We start from the raw sequence: 20630 nt of genomic DNA on the forward strand, positions 1-20630 counted from the left end.
AACCTCCCCCAAAAGAAATTGGGGCATTTAAAATATAACATGTGGGAGTTGAGTGTAAAGATGAGAAAATTTCAGTCTGAAACATCGGTTTGCTCTTTCAAAATGTAAATGTCTTATACATCATTCACTACTTAACAAAGAAGGGGAATTAAGTGGAATAGAGAAATAAAGTTGAATCTTAAAAATCACAATCAACAATCAGAAATGAAAAAGTATCGCTGAAGTTATGAAAGAAAAAATTATTGTATTTGTGAACACTGTCTCATATACAACTTTTCAGAATACCATTTCTTGGAGAAATAAAGGGGGAAAGTGAGTATGAGATTAGAGTTCAGTCTAATCATGGTTAGAACTCTCTCCCATGTTTTCATAAGTGATGTATTTGATCCTGCCTTGCTGAGCCTCAGAAGTCCTGTGGTCATGGTCAAAGGCCATGTGGCTTTCCGTGGTTCCTGTTCTTCTCTTTTCTCTAAGACATTAAGAAACTCAGTACAACCTAAGTACTCTACAGTTGGTGAGTCCTTTCTTGTCTTCTCTCAGCTATTAATATACCAGAAGCTGGATAAGAGATTTGCTTACTATATGGGACTGTCAGACCCAGAAAGGACGTACCAGTGGCAATGGGTAGATCAGTCACCATACGACAAAAGTGTCACGTGAGTATAGAATTCAATAAAAGAATCTTGAATCCTGTGCCATACTGGGCCATTCCAGCTCTCAGCTACTAAAAAACAACGAAAAAAACTTACTTTTTTTTTTTTTGAACCCACGTCTATTTGACCCTGAAATCTGTGCTCTTAACCACATTTATATCTTTAAATAAAACAAAAAATTCATGTCATTTAAGTTCATAATTAATTAATAAGATTTAATATTTCTCCTAAAGCAAAAATACTAAATTCTGATAATCTTATAATAACTTCTGTTTGTGTAGTTCTGTAACAAATACTTTAGAATACATTACCAGCTTTGATCCTCATACCAACTGTGTGAAATACATATGAATATTACTCAATCTCCATTTTTTAGATAGGAAACCTGAGACTCAGGGAAATTACATTACTTGCCCAAGATAGCAGGGAGGAAGTAGCAGATCCAGACGGCTTAACTACTTCTCCAGACTTCAAAAGCAGTGCCTCAAGAACAAACTGTATCCATACTGGAGACCAGGGGGCATCTTTCATCACTTAAGGAAGCCCTATGGGATTGGCAGTCCCATGGGAACCGGAAAGAAGGGTGAACAAGTAGACTTGGGCCTCTGGGACAGTTGGTAAGAGGATTTTTAATGTGTCCTGAGTTGCTTAAGGTGTCAGAATATCGGGTGATGTGGGCACAGTTTTCAAGGGAATTGTCAGACACACAGATGAAGGAGAAGCTGCTTAAACTTGAAGGTTTTACAAAAGGAGGCAGCCTGAGAAGTGAGGAAGAAATGATTAGACATGTCTGACCTGGACTCCGCACTGTTCAACCCCAGCTCTCTCAGTCTCTAACCCGTTTCAAAGCACTCTGAAGAAATAAAACCTTCATCCTTTTTCACCTTTCAGATTCTGGCATCCTGGAGAACCCAGTGATAATAATGAGCACTGTGTTTTCATAAATTCTGTTAAAGCAAACTGGGGTTGGAATAACGCCCCTTGTCATGAATCTCAAAACTCAGTTTGCGAGATGATGAAGATCTACTTATGAATGGAACGTTCTCCTTTGATGGGTGCTTGGATTGGCATCCACCATGAAAGGAATAACTACAGTATTTTTCACAAATAGCCAACCCACGTAAATAAAGCACTCACATGTATTGCGCGGAAAGGATGAAATTGTGTAAAAAGTTCTGCCGTAGCGCGCTGGTGCATATATCGCTCATGTCTGCTGAGTGATGTTTTCAGAAGGGAATTTCAGCCTTATTCACCCTAATTCAATAATCTAAAAATGTTACTTTTGATCATATTTGTGTAATAAAGGTATAAGCCGTGGTCAAGAAGTCATGGATCAATTTGGTAGTATCTCGGTAACTGGAAAAAAGACAATTGAAACTGCACTCGCCCTGAGGCAGTTCCCGGCGGAGCCTGAGAGTGGTAGAGTTCCTTGTACATCTGTGCCCAGGCACCTCCCCTCCCAGAGACTGGCGGGGAGTAGGGTGGAGGGCTGGTGGGGGGCGGGGGCTGGTAGGAAAGCTGCCGCAGCCGGTGCACAGGCTGGTCCCTTGGTGGGTGGGGGGGGGGGGCGGTGCCCCGCGCCAGGGTCCCTGAGGTGCCTGCACCACTTCAAGTCCTTTACAGGGCGGTGTGGGCTTCGCGGGCACTGCCCCGGTGTCGGTCAGACCTGTCTCCTCCGAGCGAGGGACATGCGATTCCTCTGCGCCGGAGGCTCTGACACCAGCCTGGTGGCATGACATTCAAACGGCCTGCGCTGGGCAACCGGCCAGGCATACGGCGAGGAGGAACGTGCGCGGCTGCAGAGCGCCAGCCTCGCCCTGCTGAGTGGCTTCTCGGGCCTGGAGCGTGCAGACCAGCCCTGGGCTAGGGCCCAGCAGCCTGGAGGAGGCTGTTTCCGGGGCGGAAAAAATGATTTCTTCCTGCATTGGAGTAAGTGGTTTGCACAACAGGGAAGGAATCCTGCCAGGAGAGGAGCTTCTTTAGAAACTGGAGGGTAGGCTGGTGAGGGTCTGCTGCTGGGAACCAAAACTCTGCTTCAATAGGCACCAAGACGAAGACGTAATAACATTAAACCCGTTTGGACAGAAAAAAAGAAAAATTGAAGTCAGCAACATGTAAAAATATTGGTATAGCATGCTTATGAAAATAATATGTGGGAGAGGGGATCCACGGTAGGAAAAAAAAAAACAAAAAAAAGGATAACATCTGCATGATTTGCAGAAAATATAGTAATTCGCTCTTTTTGTTTATGTGTAAACCTTGTGTAAGGGATGTGGATAGAATTTTCAGTAGGCAGTCACTTATTCCACTTATGGTAGAATCAGTTCACAACTCATTCGTCCATAAATGTACATTTATTGAACATACGCCATGTTCCAGAAACTACTAGAGAACCCTTTTGTGGACACGTGGGGGGAGCATCAGCTTCCTTTCCTAATTTGTCTGCTAAGGAATTAGTTACTGATATAATTAGATACGACAGCTAACCGAAAGGTCAGCAGTTCAAATCCACTAGCCACTCCTTGGAAACACTACAGGGCAGTTCTATTCTGTCCTATAGGATTGCTATGAGTCGGAATGGACTCCATGGCAAGGTGTTTTTTTTTTTTTTTTAAATAATTAGATCCCGATATAACTTGATGTGGTTCCTCCTCCTGACTGACTTTTTATGAACCAGTCAAAAGCAAAAAATCCCAATCATTACTTTTGGTTTCTGTCAGACACATTTATTGCTTTTAACTAAAATCATACTATCTAACAATAGGCATACAATACACATCAATTTATGGTGAATTCCTGCTTTGGCCCAGTAGACTCTTAGGGCTTCTAAACATTCTCTATTCAGTCTTGATATTTAACATCAGGTGCGGACAAAGGAAAATTAGAGCTTGACCGTTAGAGGTTTAGAATTGGAGAACTAGGGTTCATTGCTGATGAGCTGATCTATAGAATTGCATTATTCCAATATTCTGATAATTCTTCTCTTTGGTTCAGTTTTATAGTTTCTGTGCATGGATTCCCACTCAAAATGGCCCTTGGTTTGTTTTTGTTCCCCTTTTTACAAAAGTTCTTGCCCAACTTTTTTTCTATGAAAATATAAAATATATGTAGGATAAAGCCTGTAATTCATGGCCTTCTGCCAGGCGCTCCTTGGAAACTCTATGGGGCAGTTCTACTCTGTCCTATAGGGTCATATGAGTTGGAATCGACTCGAAGGCACTGGGTTTAGTTTGGTTTTGGGTTTGTCCAGTGATTATAATTGATTATGGTAAAGCTGGTCCCATCCAGCTATACTTGTACACCCATATACAGTTCCTAAGGCGACCTCCTGAGATTATGCCCTGACCATCTTAATGCAACTGAGTCCTTCATTTGCCACTTTCCCCCTAAGTGTATCTGAAGATGAGTTATTTTTATAGAGGTCTGATCTTATCCATTGTATGTAGAATTTACCAGTTTAACTCTCAGAGAGCAACTTACACAACAATTCTGGGGGAATTTCACTTTTGTTTTCAATCAAATCTTCTCACTTGTGCTTTAATAATATGGGGATGGATGTCAACGAAGGGCAAAAGAACCAATTTCCTAAATGCCTTTGATTAGAGATGAGAAGGTGTGCTTGACATGGAGTACAGTGCAGAATGGTGATACCAATCAGTGCTGGAGCTCTTCGCTTCCCTCTGCCTTGCGTTTTATGAATGTGGTTCCGAACCTCTTTCTTTTAATTTCTCCTCCAGCACCATTAAGTCAAAGTTGTGTGTAACAATTTTTATGTTAGATTTACATTCAAAGAGTGAGATTAAAGTGAATAACCATCAAACGGAGCCCTAATCAATGGACAGACTTCTGAGAAATAATAAAATAATTTTTTTTTTTTAAGCCACTAGGCTTTCTGGGAAGCTTTCAGGTATGTATATATTGTTTTCTAAAGGAGACTTGGTGGAACAATGGTTAAGAACTTGGTTGCCAACCAGAAGACGGGCAGTTTTACTCTGTCCTCTAGGATCGCTGTGAGTCAGAATCAACTGGATGACACCCAACAACAATACAACATTGATTTCTAGGGCCGCTGTAACAAAGTACCAAAAGCCAGAGTGGCTAAAACAACAGACATTTATTCTCTCACAGTTCTGGAGACTAGAGCTCTAAATCAAGATGTTGGCAGGGCCATGCTCCCCCTGAAGGCCTTAGGGAAGAATTCTTCTTTGCCTCTTCCTAGCTTCTGGAGATTGCTAGAAATTCTTGGTGTTCCTTAGCTTGCAGCTGCATTACTCCAATCTGTCTGCCTTCTCATGGCCTCTTCCCTGTGTACGTCTTCTGTGTCTTCTCTTCTTAAAAGAACACCAATCACATTGAATTTAGGGCTCACCCTAGACTGCTATGAACTCATCTTAACTGATTTCTTCTGCAAAGATTTTATTTCTAAATCACTATATTCACAGGTACTGGGAATTAGGATTTAAGCATTTCTTTTGGGGGAACACAATGTAACCCACAACAGGGTGGCTTATTAATCAATAATATGTAACTGAGACATCTTTGGAACCCATATTCTGCAAAACAATGAAGCATGGTCAATCACATTGCTGTTTCTAAAAAGATTAATAACAATTTTTAAAGTAAAAGCAAATTAATTTTTATCATTAGTGAATCAAATATCAGATTAATTACTGTGTTTTTTTAATATAATTTAATCCCTATTTTTATGTACTGGATATATTACATTAGATCATATGTTTGGAATTGTTAAATAAATAAATGTTCAATATTAGGTGTTTTTTTTTGTTTGTGTTCTAGAAGAAGGTCGCTGGGTGGCACAAACAGTTTGCACTTGACTACTAACCTAAAAGTTGGTAGTTAAAAGCTACTGTCTTAGGCTGGGTTCTCTGGAGAAGCAAAACCAGTGCAGAGTATAAATATATATATAGATTTATATAAAGAAAATGGCTTATGAGGTTGTAGAGGCTGGAAAGTTCCAAGTTTGTTGGTCAGGCTACAGGCTTCTCCTGACTCACCTCGCCGCAAGATTGGAAGGTCAGATAGGAGGGCTCTGGCTCACAGGCTGTGAAGGCCAACGAATCCCAAGATCGGCAAGTCAGCTGTTAGCTGTTGGCTCAAGTCCCAAGAACTGGCAGTCGGATGAAGAGAAGCCAGCTGCAGAATCCACAGTAAGCAAAAGAGAACAAACCTTGCCAGAAAGCCCACCTACATTGGATGCAGGCCACACCCCCATGGAAACTCCCTTTCAACTGACTGGCTACTCACAGCAGATCTCGTCGTGAAGGTGATCACTTTATATCAGATCTCATTAAAAAGAAAAAAGTTTTTTTTTTTTTTAGATCTCATTAAAAGGTTATTATTATTATATTTATTTTAATGTAGTATACTTATATAGTATATTTAGTCTAGTATATATATCTAGTCTAGTCTATTTAGTCTAGCATATTATTAAGTATAGTATATTTAGTATAGTGTATTTAGTATAGTGTATATAGTATATTTAGTACAGTTATTAGTATAGTATAGTATATTTATTATATATAATATATATTATATTGTATTGTATTATATGATATGATATTGTATTATAATATTATATCCTATTGTATTAATTCCATTCTTTTGTATTAATTCATGGAAACTCTGGTGGCGTAGTGGTTAAGTGCTACAGCTGCTAACCCAAGGGTCAGCAATTCAAATCCACCAGGTGCTCCTTGGAAACTCTATAGGGCAGTTCTACTCTGTCCAATAGGGTCGCTATGAGTCTGAATTGACTCAATGGCACTGGGTTTGGTTTTTATTTTGGTTTGTATTAATTCTATTCTATTGTATTTATTCTATTCTATTATTATATTACATATACAATATAATTATTATATTATATCATTATTATCATTATATATTATTATTATTATATCATTAAAAGGCCAGATTCCCAAACCATTGAGGATCATGGCCCAGCCAAGTGGACACACAACCCTAACCATCACAGTCCACCCCTTGCCAACTTGGCACCTGTGCACATCTCCTTAAACCATACATAATCTCTGAATAAAGACAGTTATAAGGTCATCTTTGTGCCTAACATGATACAGCTGAAAACACACTAGCCCTGTTTATGTCTTATATTTTATAAGTGAAGAAAACAAAAATATTTGATGCATACATACAAGGAAGGAATACTCATAACAATTACAGTTCTCATTTCTGCAACTGGTCACGTGTTCGTAACTGGTATTTAGAACTATTTTCTTCCACCACCCATCCCACACTCCCTTTGCTCTCAGCAAGCACCTCAGCTGGCTCTGGTTCTGGTTCTTTGTGTTGGTGAGGTGACCCAAACCTTCCTTCCTCAAGAGTCTGGGCCATTAGTAGTTGTGTTGGAATTGGCTTGCTGTAATTTTCCATTATCTTGAATCACAGGGCATGGCAGTACTAAGAGACACCCTAAGGGATCTCCTGCATTCCAGACATACTCTTCTTTACCTCTATTATGTAATATCAATCGGATTTCCTCTTGGTAATCAGGATCAATCACACCAGCTAATACGGAAACTTTCTTTGCCTGTGGATCCAGGTGCATAAGGAACCCAAAGTGGCCAGGTGGTATTCTTAATTTCCAGTTCAATAGAATCAGTGATATGTCTCCAGGTGGGAGCATTCCTCTCTTTGGAACTAGAATCTCTAGACCAAAAAGAACATAAGGGTGTGGGGACTGGAAGCAAAAATTTTGTCAGTGGGTCACTAGGGGAAATAGCGGCAGCACTCCCATTTCCACCCCTTGATTCCTGGACCGATGAATGCTGGCTATGGCAGAAACGGCAGCATCTCTTGTATGCTGGTTGAGAGCATATACAACCTCCTGGACAACATTGTCCCAACACTGCAAGGTTTTGCCACCTAGCCTGCACTGTAATCATGTCTTTAGAAGATCATTCCATCATTCTATCAAGCCAGCTGCTTCAGGATGATGGGGGAACATGGTAAGACCAGTGAATTCCCTGAGCTTGGGCCCATTGCCTCACTTCATTTCCTGTGAAGTGAGTACCTTTATCTGAGGCGATGCTGTGTGTGATACCAGGATGGTGGATAAGGCATTCTGTAATTCCATAGATGGTAGTTTTGGCAGAAGCATTACATACAGGGAAGGCAGATCCATATCCAGAGTAAGTGTCTATTCCAGTAAGAACAAAATGCTGCCTTTTCCATGATGGAAGTATTCCAATGTAATCAGCCTGCCATCAGATTGCTGGCTGATCACTTTGAGAAACGATGCCATATTGGGGACTTAGAGTTGGTCTGTGCTGCTGGTAGATTGGGCACCTAGCAGTGGCTGTAGCCAAGTCAGTCTTGGTGAATGGAAGTCCACTTTGCTGTGCTCATGCATAACTTCCATTCCCTCCACCATGGCCATTTTGTTTATGAGCACATTGGACAATGACAGGAGTGGCTGGGGAAAAAGGGTGACTGGTTTCCACAGAATATGTCATCCTACCCACTTGATCATTAAAATTTTCCTCTGTTGAGGTCACCCTTTGTTGAACATTCACATGAGACACACATATCTTCACTTCTTTGGCCCATTCAGAGAGGCCTATCCACATACCTCTTCCCCATACCTCTTCATCTTCAGTTTTCCAATTATGTTCTTTAGGAGTCCCTGACCATCCAGCGAAACTATTGGCCACGACCCATGAATCAATATACAGTCTTACATCTGGCCATTTCTCTGTTCAGACAAAGTGAACAGCAAGGTGCACTACTTGAAGTTCTACCCACTGGGGAGATTTTCCTTCACCTTTCTTGTTCAGTGAGGTCCAGAAAGGGTTGTAGTGCTGCCACTGTCCACTTTCGAGTGGTGCCTACATATAACACAGAACCATCTCTAAAACAGGCAGGAGTTTTCTCTTCCTCAGGCAATTGATCGTAGGCACACCCCATGAGGTCATAGGTGCAGACAGGGAAATGGAAGGTAATGTGACAGGAGTGGAGACCAGAGGCATTTGGGCCACTTCCTCATGCAACTTACTTGTGCCTTCCAGTCTTGCTCTGGCCCAATACCATATATACCACTTTCATTTAATGATGGAGTGCTGCTGTGCGTGCCTGTAAGAATAGTGTGGGGGAGGTGTCTGACCTCCTCCAACCCCACAAGAGGAAAGAGAACCAAGATCAGCAGTGCAAGGCTGACACCCATGAAGTGGATGCCAGACAAGCCTCCTCTCTCTGCCATCTTTACTAATTCTGAACCAACTGTCCCTTCCACAGCACTCTCTACTGGAATCAGTAATTCATTGCAATGGCCATGCAGAACTCACAGACCATACTCACAATTGTGGGGTTTATTAGGGAAGTAACAGTTGCATTTCAGGCTCAAGAACACTGAGGATACAGCTCTTCTATCAGAATAGCCTCTACCCAGGTGCGCTCATAGGCATACCTCTCTTTGCCCCTCAGTCTCTGCCCAAAGGCACTCAGCTTTCTCTGTCCATGGGCTGGGAAGCCCACTGCACCATCTCCTGCTACTGGCTCTTTGCTGCTGGGTCTTTCCTGCTGGTCTCTTCTTCCTTGATGGTGGTAGACTCCTCTCCTCTGCCCTGAAATTGGCTCTCTTTAAGGCAAACTGACCAATACCTTTGGTACGCCACAATTACTCTATCACACAATCACCTGGATAGAGTTAGAAGCCCATGGCTAGAAAGACTGCACACAAAAGTAATCACACTGCAACCCCCAAATTTATGGCTCTTGGGTCAGATTATACCCAGTTCATGAGGGGCAGCTCAGGCCACAGGGTGATTTGCTGACCCATGGTTAAGCATTCAGTCTCTACTAATACTCAGTAACAAGCCAAAATCTGTTTCTCAAAAGGAGAGTAGTTATCTGCAGAGGATGACAGGGCTTTGCTCCAAAATCCTAACAATCTGGGCTGTGATTCACCAATAGAGGCCTGCCAAAGGCTCTGAACAGCATCTGACAATTCAAGCACCATTGGATCAGCCAGATCATATGGCCCAAGGGATAGAGCCTGAATCTGTTGCAGAGCCTTGTCTTGTTTTGGGCCTCATTCAAAACTAGCAGCTTTTCAAGTCAGTTGATAAAGAGGCCTAAGTAGCATGCCCAAATGAGGGATATGTTGTTCCCAAAATCCAAAGAAGCCCACTAGGCATTGTGCCTCCTTTTTAGTTGTGGGAGAGGTCAGATGCAATAACTTGTCCTTCACTTTAGAAGGAATATCTTGACATGCCCCACACCACTGGGCCCCTAGAAATTTCACTGAGGTGGAAGACTCCTGAATTTTTATTGGATTTATTTCCCACCCTCTAGCACACAAATGTTTTACCAGAAAGTCCAGAGTCATTGACACTTTTTCCTTACTAGGTCTAATTAGAATAATGTCATCAATGTAATGGACCAGCGTGAAGCCTTGTGGAAGGGAAAGAGGATCAAGGTCCCTGTGGACTAAGTTATGACATTGGGCTGGATAGTTGATATAGCTCTGAGGTAGGACTGTGTAGGTGTATTGTTAGCTTTGCCAACTGAATGCAAACTGCTTTTGCTGGTCCTTTGAAACAGGTATGAAGAAAAAGGCATTATTCAGATCAATAGCTGCATATCAGGTGTCAGGAGATTTTATAAATATATATATATATACAAAATATTATTTATCATACACTATGTACATTTATAATGTTGTATAGTATATAATAAAAGTTTTTATTATATACTATACAACATTATAAATGTACATACTGCTCAAGCAATGAGACAACATCTGGAACAGCAACTGCAATTGGAGTCATCACCTGGTTAAGTTTTTGATAATTCACTGCCATTCTCCAAGATCCATCTGTTTTTTGCACAGGCCTCATAGGCGAGTTGAATGGGGCTGTGGTGGGAATCACCACCCTGGCATCATTCAAGTTCTTGATGGTGTCAGTAATCTCTGCAATTCCTCCAGAAATGTGGTATTGCTTTTGGTATACTATTTTTCTAGATAGGTAGAGTTCTAATGGCTTCCTTTTGGCTTTTCCTACCATAATAGCCCTTACTATGCTTGTCAGGGATCCAATGTGGGAGTTCTGCCAGTTGCTGAGTATGTCTTCCAATTATGCATTCTGGAATTGGGGAAATCACTATAGGATGGATTCAGGGACCCACTAGACCCACTGTGAGATGAACCTGAGCTAAGACTACATTAAAAACCTGACCTCCAAACACCTCACTCTGACTCATGGGCCACAGTGATGTTTTAGGTCTCCTGGAATTAGTGTCAGTTCAGAGCCAGTGTGCAATAATCCCCCAAAATTCTGATTATTTCCTTTACGCCACTGAACAGTCACTTTCATAAAAGGTCATAGATCTCTTTGGGGAAGGCTGGGAGAAAGATAAACAGTATAAATTTTTGGCAGTGTAGTGGGGTCCTTCCTCAAGAGGACCTGGACTTGCCTTCATTCAAGGGGATATGGTCTGTAAACTGGCTCAAGCCTGAAATTTGATTAAGAGGCCTGACTCTCTATTCCAGCAATTTGAATTAGATTACCATTCACTTCACCTAGAAGTCTTCCACTTGTACAGATCAAATAAATATTTAGTAGATTTCCTATCTATTTCACTCCTGGGTACATCACAAGTAAGTAGCCAAAGCCAAAAGTCCATATGAGTAAGACTATTCTGATTACTGCTTTGACTTTGAAGATCATTACAGTAAACATGCCTACCTTGTATTTGTTGATTGAATGCTGCTACTTTTTTTTTTTTTTTATGTATAAGGTGTATTAATTCAGTTAGGGCAGTTTCCACTGTAAAATCTGACTTATATAAAATAGCAATCACAGCACTCTTCAAGGATGCTGGGGCTCCCTTCACAAATTTGGGCACTTCACGTGTGGACCTCTGGATCTAACCTGATAAATCTACTTTAACATGCCAATTTCCCTACGTCTTTGGATACCTTCTTCTACAGTATACCAGGGCAGGTCTGGTATTTCAGCTTGATTTAGTGTATGCCATCACTTAATCCATGCTTTAGTGACCCAACCAAATAAGCTATTAGATCCTGTCTTAACTTCTTGAGCTGAAACACTGAATGAAGAAGCTGTGCTTAGTGGGCCCATATCAATAAACTCAGACTGATTCATTTTTATGTTACTTGCATCATTTTCCCACACCTTTAATACCCATTCCCACACATATTCCCCAGTTTTCTGTTTGCATTGTTAATTATTGGCAATTGGAATGCGAAAGTTGGAAAAAAAGAAGAAGGACCAGTAGTTGGAAAATATGGCCTTGGTGATAGAAACAATGCTGGAAATAGAATGATAGAATTTTGCAAGACTAACGACTTCTTCATTGCAAATACCTTCTTTCACCAACATAAACAGTGACTATACACATGGACCTAGCCAGATGGAACAGACAGAAATGAAATTGACTACATCTGTGGAAAGAGACAATGGAAAAGCTCAATATCATCAGTCAGAACAAGGCCAGGGGCCAGCTGTAGAACAGACCATCAATTGCTCATATGCAAGTTCAAGCTGAAACTGAAGAAAATCAGAGCAAGTCCACGAGAGCCAAAATATGACCTTGAGTATATCCCACCAGAATTTAGAGACCATGTCAAGAATAGATTTGACACATTCAACACTAGTGACCGCAGACCAGATGAGTTGTGGAATGACATCAAGGACATCATCCGTGAAGAAAGCAAGAGGTCACTGAAAAGACAGGAAAGAAAGAAAAGACCAAGATGGATGTCAGCAGAGACTCTGAAACTTGCTCTTGAGCATCGAGCAGCTAAAGCAAAAGGAAGAATTAATGAAGTAAAAGAACTGAACAGAAGATTTCAAAGGGCCTCTTGAGAAGACAAAGCAAAGTATTATAATGACATTTGCAAAGAGCTGGAGATGGAAAACCAAAAGGGAAGAACACTCTTGGCGTTTCTCAAGCTGAAAGAGCTGAAGAAAAAATTCAAGCCTTGAGTTGCAATAGTGAAGGATTCCATGGGGAAAATATTAAACGATGCAGGAAGCATCAAAAGAAGAAGGAAGGAATACACAGAGTCATTATACCAAAAAGGATTAGTCAATATGCAACCATTTCGAGAGATGGCATATGATCAGGAACCGATGCTACTGAAGGAAGAAGTACAAGCTGCTCTGAAGGCATTGGTGAAGAACAAGTTTCCAGGAATTGATGGAATATCAATTGAGATGTTTCAACAAACAGATGCAGCGCTGGAGGTACTCACTCGTCTGTGCCAAGAAATATGGAAGACAGCTTCCTGGCCAACTGACTGGAAGAGATCCATATTTAGGCCTATTCCCAAGAAAGATGATCCAACTGAATGTGGAAATTATAGAAAAATATCATTAATATCACACACAAGAAAAATTTTGCTGAAGATCATTCAAAAACGGCTGCAGTAGTATATTGACAGGGAACTGCCAGAAATTCAGGCTGGTTTCAGAAGAGGACATGGAACCAGGGATATCATTGCTGATGTCAGATGGATCCTGGCTGAAAGTAGAGAATACCAGAAGGATGTTTACCTGTGTTTTATTGACTATGCAAAGGCATTCGACTGTGTGGATCATAACAAACTATGGATAACACTGCGAAGAATGGAAATTCCAGAACACTTAATTGTGCTCATGAGGAACCTTTACATAGATCAAGAGGCAATTGTTCAGACAGAACAAGGGGATACTGAGTAGTTTAAAACCAGGAAAGGTGTGCGTCAGGGTTGTATTCTTTCACCATACCTATTTAATCTGTATGCTGAACAAATAATCCAAGAAGCTGGACTATATGAAGAACGGGGCGTCAGGATTGGAGAGAGACTCATTAACAACCTGCGTTATGCAGATGACACAACCTTGCTTACTGAAAGTGAAGAGGACTTGAAGCACTTACTAATGAAGATCAAAGACCACAGCCTTCAATATGGATTGCACCTCAACATAAAGAAAAGGAAAATCCTCACAACTGGACCAATGAGCAACATCATGATAAACGGAGTAAAGATTGAAGTTGTCAAGGATTTCATTTTACTTGGATCCACAATCACCAGCCATGGAAGCAGCAGTCAAGAAATCAAAAGGCACATTGCATTGGGTAAATCTGCTGCAAAGGACCTCTTCAGAATGTTGAAGAGCAAAGATGTCACCGTGGAGACTAAGGTGTGCCTGACCCAAGCCATGGTATTTTCAATCACATCATATGTGTGTGAAAGCTGGACAATGAATAAGGAAGACCGAAGAAGAGTTGACGCCTTTGAATTGTGGTGTTGGCGAAGAATATTGAATATACCACGGACTGCCAAAAGAACAAACAAGTGTGTCTTGGAAGAAGTGCGGCCAGAATGCTCCTTAGAGGCAAGGATGGCGAGAGTGCGTCTTACATACTTTGGACATGTTGTCAGGAGGGATCAGTCCCTGGAGAAGGACATCATGCTTGGCAGAGTACAGGGTCAGCGGAAATGAGGAAGACCGTCAACGAGGTGGACTGACACAGTGGCTGCAGCAATGAGCTCAAGCATAACAACGATTGTAAGGATGGCTCAGGACCAGGCAGTGTTTTGTTCTGTTGTGCATAGGGTCACTATGAGTCGGAACCTACTCGACAGCACCTAACAACAACAACAACATGTATTAGAAAAGTCAAGCAGTTCTTTTGGAGTGCAGCATAACTCCTCCTGGGTCACACTTTGTACTTCACCTTTTGGGGCTCACTGGGACTTTTAAGTCTAGTCATAGGTCTAGAAGCCAAAATGGGTGGTGAAGATGTGCTTTAACAACGTTCAGCATTGCCTTGGAAGGCATCTGTCTCAGGCAATGCCCGAGTCAATGACTCAGACAAAGGCTCTTCAGACACAGCTGGGTTAATCTCATCAGACGGGCTTGGAGGGGCTAATGGTTTTACTGGAGAGGGTGGCTTAGCAGGCAAAGATGGAATAATCTCTTCATATGGGAGTGAGAGGGCTGGCTTTGTTTGCAGGAGTAATTCAACGTAATTTAGGGGTTCAGTGTCCCCAGCTTCCTGATTATCTGCCCATGTGTCCCCATCCCAAGTTTCAGGATTCCATTTCTTCCCAATCAATGCCCTCACTTAACTTCAGATACCACTCGAGTTTGGAAATTGAGTAGGCATTGTAATTCAGCCATTTACAGTAAGACTCTGGGTTTGGTTTTTGGCAATATAAACTCTATTACTACAAGAAATAAGGCTTTCTTTCAAACCATAACTGTAAATTTTGAGGTTGTTTATGTGGCAGTAGGGCTTTGATTCTGAAGCTCTGAGCTCATCTCTTTCTTTCAATATGTTGTCTAGCAAAAGTAGGACCAACCAACCAGTTTCTTTAAACCTTTCATTATGACATAATTTTAGAAAGATATCAAACATGTGATCACCCAGAGCCTCTCCTCTCCCCAATACCTGATCTATTGGTGGTGATATAGTGCGTAGTTTCATTGCCACCTCATGGCACAAATTAATAGTTCCTTCTTTGCTGCTGGAAGCAGAATCATTGAAATCTTTAAGACTAACCAGACTTGAGCACCAATTTAGAAAACTCATCCTTAAAATTTTGTTTCTCTAGAACTACTCTCAGTATCAAATGTCTTAGGCTGAATTCTGTAGAGAAGCAAAACCAGTGAAGCATATAAAAATATGTGTATGTATATAGTGAGAATTATATCAAGGAAAGGATTACATGGTGGTAGAGGCTGGAACATTCCAAGTCTGTGTGGGTCACGCTCGAGTTTCTCCTGACTCACGTAGCCACAGTAGCTGGTGAATGCAAGATTGTAAGGTCAGATAAGAGGCCTTGGGCTCACAGGTTGTGGAAGCTGATGAATCTCAAGACTGGCAGGTAAGTCAGCTGGTAAGCTGCTAGCTCCAGTCCCAAGAATCGGAGGTCAGATGAACAGGAGCCAGCTGCAGGATCCAGAGTGAGCAAAATCTAACAAGCCTTGCCAGAAAGTCCACCTATATTGGATGCAGTCCACAGCCCCAAGGAAACTCCATTTCAATTGACTGGCTGCTCACATAAGATCTCATCATGGAGGAGATTACATCATTAAAAAATGAAACTATTTCATAACTGTCAAAACACTGAGGATCATGTCCCAGCCAAGTTGACACACAATCTTAACCATCACACCTCCCCAGTGGTGCCATGGAAGAAAGGACTGACAATCTGAGCCTATAAAGATAATAACCAAGAAAACCCTATAGAGTAATTCTACTGTGTAGCACATGGTGTCGTCATGAGTCAGAATTGACTCAACAAGAATGGGTTTGTTTTTGGTATTTTAGAAGATGGGTCTTGAAATGCTTAATTAATGTTTAGGCAAACATTCCCTTTAAGGTAAAAGAAAAGAAAAAGAAAAAGACAGGTTACATATAGAACTATTTAAAGAAAGTAAGCTCATTTATTGCTTTGGTTGGCAGATATATTTGATCCTATGAGTGAAATATATCTTAGAATTTTAGGCTCTATATTCACCTTTATATAAAAAAAACAAATAATACCCTCTAGGATGGTTATTATCAGAAAAACAGAAAATACCAAGTCTTGGCAAGGATAGTGCTGTTGGGAATGTAAAGCAATGCAACTTCTGTGGAAAACAATTTGCTGGTTCCTCAAAAATTTACACACAGAATTATCATATGACCCTGGAGTTCCACTTCTAGGTATATCCCAAAAGAATTGAAAGAAGGGACTTAAACAGATATTTGTGCATCAATGTACATTGAGTCATTATTCATAATAGCCAAAAGGTGGAAACATTCATTTATAAACAGGTATATGGATAAACAAAACATGATATATCCATACAGTGGAATATTTTTCAGCCATAAAGAGAAACGAAGTTCTCGTACATGCTACAATATGGGTGATTGTTAAAAATATTATGCTGAGTAAAATACTTCAGACACAAAAGGATGGTTCCATTTATGTGAAATATCTAGAAAAGGTATCTAGAATAGATAATAGACCAGTGATTATTAGTATTTGCCAGGTGATAAGGGGAGGGGAAAATGGGTGTTATTAAGGGGTACTAAGTTTCTGTTTAGGATGATGAAAAACGTTTGGAAAAGGATGGTGATGATAAACGTACTAACTGGCAATTAATGCAATTAATGCCACCGAATTGTACAGTTAAAAATGGTTAAATGGCAATTTTTTAAATACATATTTTATCACAAATAATAAAAAAAGTCCCACAAATAAACATACAAACAAACCTACCAACACACCAGACTGTTTTGGTGAAAAAGCCACCTAGTAAATGGAGACGGACACAGACAACTTGGTGGAATGTCCAGTACTAGGGGAAATACTTTTGCTCACTGGGATTAAACTGAACAACCGTGATGATTTTTCCGAAGGTGGGAATCTGCTGATACTTGACAAACCTTTAGGGTTCTTTCGATGTTGATTTTGTTTAGATGATCTTAATATTGAAAAATTATTGAAGCATGAATTAATTTTTCTTAGATCTATACCTAGGAATGGGATTTTTTTTCAGTTATAGGATTGATGTATGTTTAACTTTGTAGGAAATTATCAAACTGTTGCCCAAAGTGGTTGTACCATTTTACACGTCTATAAGCAATTTATGAGAGTTTCAAATTCTTCATATCATCACGATGCTTGGTCTTGTCAGTTTTTTAAAAAATTTTAGTCCTTCTAATGCATGAGAAGTGGTGTCTTGTGGTTTTAATTTGCTTTTCCCTGATAACTAATGATTTTGAACATGTTTTCATGTGTATTGACAAACCACATAAAATCTTTCATGTCTAGGCTTTTTCCTCCTCAATTTTCAAATTGCATTGTTTTGTCCTCATTATTGAGCTGTAGGTTTTTGAAAAGGTTATTCTTCATATAAGACCTTTGCCATATATGTATTGTAAACATTTTCTCCCAGTCTGTGGCTGGCTTTTTAATTTTTTCCATGTATTTACTTTTTATTGAATTTGTTAATGTTACAGCATTCTTGCACTGACAAAATCAGGTCTGACAGTTCAAATAAAGAATTTTTACAATGGACAGCCTCATCTATCCATCATACAGTACGTTAAAACTTGATTCAAGTGCACTTCGATAATTTCAGAATCTTTTTAAAAGTTATAACAAGTGCTGAAATTTTAATTCTCCTGCAGGTGTTTTTGGTATAGTAGGCCACTAAATAGCACTTCTATATATTCATCTCACTTCATCTCTTAACAATATAACTCCAGCAAAAATTTTCTGGAAAAGAGGCATTCTTTTCAGTAAAAAACACATGGCTCAACACCCCAGAGATTATTGTTAAGGTTTTTGGTTCCCAAATGAAGCCCTTGGTTTAACTAATTACCCCTTGTTTCTCTTTTAGTCATCAAAACTCCCCTTGGTTCAGCTATTCACAAATATTTCAGAAGGTGGGTATCTTGCCTGCCACCTCAAATTTGGAAGACCTGGACAACCGACTGGAAGAGATCCATATTTGTGCCCATTCCAAAGATAGGTGATACAACAGAATGCAGAAATTATCAAACAATATCATTAACATCACACTCAAGTAAAATTTTGCTGAAGATCTTTCAAAAGTGGTTGCAGCAGTACATTGACAAGGAATTGCCAGAAATTCAAGCTGGGTTCAGAAGAGGGTGTGGAACAAGGGATATCATTGTGATATTAGATGGATCTTGGCTGAAAGCAGAGAATACCAGGAAGAAGTTTACCTGTGTTTTATTGACTATGCAAAGGCATTTAACTGTGTGGATTATTACAAATTACAGATACCATTTCAAATAGTGGGAATTCTAGAACGCTAAATTGTGCTCGTGCCAAACCTATACATAGAACAAGAGGTGGTCATTCTTACAGAACAAGGGGATATCGTGTGGTTTAAAAACAGAAAATGTGTGTGTTAGGGTTGTATCCCTTCACCATACTTATTCAATCTGTATGCTAAGTGAATAATCCCAGAAGCATGACTACACGAAGAAGAATGTGGCATCAGCTTCAGAGAAAGACTCATTAACAACCTGCGTTATGCAGATGACACAACCTTGCTTGCTGAAAGTGAAGAGGACTTGAAGCACTTACTGATGAATGTCAAAGACTACAGCCTTCAGTAACAGTTACACCTAAGCTTAAAGAAAACAGAAATTCTCACAATTGGACCAATCAGCAACATGATGATAAATGGTGAAAAGATTGAAGTTGTGAAGGATTTCATTTTACATAGATCCACAATCAATGCCCACCAAAACAACAGTCAAGAAATCAAATGATATATTGCATTGGGCAAATCTGCTGCAAAAGACCTCTTTCAAGAATTGATGCATTTGAATTATGGTGTTGGCGAAGAATATTGAATATACCATTGACTGCCAGAAGAACAAACAGGTCTGTCTTGAAAGAAGTACAGCCAGAATGCTCCTTAGAAGAGAGTATGGTGAGACTTCATCTCACATACTTTGGAGATGTTATCAGGAGGGATCAGTCCCTGGAGGACATAATGCTTAGTAAAGTAGGGGGTCAGCAAAAAAGAGGAAGACTCTCAATGAGGTGGATTGACATAGTGACTGCAACAATGAGCTCAAACAGAGCAATGATTGTGAGAATGGTGCAGAACTGGGCAGCGTTTAGTACAGTTACTTATAAAGTCACTATTAGTCAGAGGAAACCCTGGTGGCTAGTGCTTAAGAGCTAAGACGGCTAACCAAAATGTTGACAGTTCAAATCCATCAGGCACTCCTTGGAAACTCTATGGGGCAGTTCTACTCTGTCCTATAGGGTCACTATGAGTTGGAATCAACTCGACAATAACAGGTTTATTAGCTGGAACTGACTCAATGGCACCTAACAACAACAACCTCAAATGCCAACATCATTGCACAGGAATAATTGGCAGACAGATTCTGTCAAGGACACCGTAAACTGCCTAGGAAACCAATTCCTGCATTTACACTTTCATCAAGGCCAAACTCCTATAGGAAATTACTCACACATTGGGATAGTTTAACCCACCTAACTCTTGCCAGTAGTGTTTGCAGCTCCTGCATTTGGCAAAGGGATTTATTATAGAGAAGCCTGGAGTATGCATCAAGTGGTCACATACTCTGAAATATTTCTATTGAATCAAAGAGACAAAACTAGGAAATTACCAGAATAGCTCTTGTTACAGGGAAAGAGACTTATTGCCGTTGGTAATAACTCTGGGTAGCTTTCTCAAGTAAGGACTAAAAATACTGGATAGTTTAAGCTGTAATTATTAAAAACAGAAGTGCTACATCACTTATTTTTCATCCCACACTCTTCAAAAGAACAGCATAAAGACACGCCAGAAGGACAACAATAGAGCCAATTGGGACAACCACTGCTTATTCAGAACTTCCAAAACCATAAACATTTTGGCACATGTATGATATCCGGAATTCTTTTTAAAGATCATGCAAAATCCATAAAAATTTGCTACATGGGTTTTAGATGAGATTCTGTTCAAGTTGCTTTTGTGTGGTATGTTTTGAAGAGAAATGTTTTCAATTTTTGATGATGTGTAGCTTATCACATTTTCTTTTATGGCCTGTCTAAGAAACCTTCACCTACACCAAGCTCACAAAAATTTTTTCTTATGTTTTCTTCTAGAAGTGTTATATTTTTGCCTTTTGTGTTTTGGTCTACAGTTCAATAATTAAATTTTGTGTGTAGTATGAGGTAGCAGCTGAAGTTTATTATTTCTCATATGTATATGCAGTTAAAATGGGACCATTTTTTTGGAAAGACTACCAATTCCCCACTGAATTACCTTCATGCTTTTGTAAAAAATCAATTGACCTTATGTATCGGTGTCTATTTCTGGACTCATGGTTTTGTTCCATTGATCTGTTTGTTTATTCTTATGCTAATACTATGTTTTCTGGATTATTGTAGCTCTGTAGAATAAATCTTGTGATCAGGTGCGGAAGTCCTCAAACTTT

The 20630-nt window shown here is 40.1% G+C and overlaps 1 protein-coding gene across 7 annotated transcripts in view; it reads left to right on the top strand.

The window, feature by feature from the left end:
- The window catches only part of LOC100655642 (C-type lectin domain family 4 member A-like), a 59813-nt gene extending 39183 nt beyond the window's left edge, over positions 1–20630 (top strand). For 4 of the 7 annotated variants that reach the window (XM_023549074.2, XM_023549075.2, XM_064284660.1 and 1 more), the window contains 2 exons: positions 541–656; positions 1545–2863. In XM_023549074.2, the coding sequence (XP_023404842.1) occupies positions 541–656; positions 1545–1686 (258 nt within the window). In that variant the 3' untranslated portion in view covers positions 1687–2863. Of the gene's footprint in view, positions 1–540; positions 1161–1544; positions 2864–18037 lie in introns of those variants that run through there. The other 3 variants (XM_023549076.2, XM_023549077.2, XM_064284661.1) reach the window with 3 other exon arrangements.

Source organism: Loxodonta africana, chromosome 4 (genome assembly GCF_030014295.1).
Source record: "Loxodonta africana isolate mLoxAfr1 chromosome 4, mLoxAfr1.hap2, whole genome shotgun sequence".
NCBI classification, from domain to species: domain Eukaryota; kingdom Metazoa; phylum Chordata; class Mammalia; order Proboscidea; family Elephantidae; genus Loxodonta; species Loxodonta africana.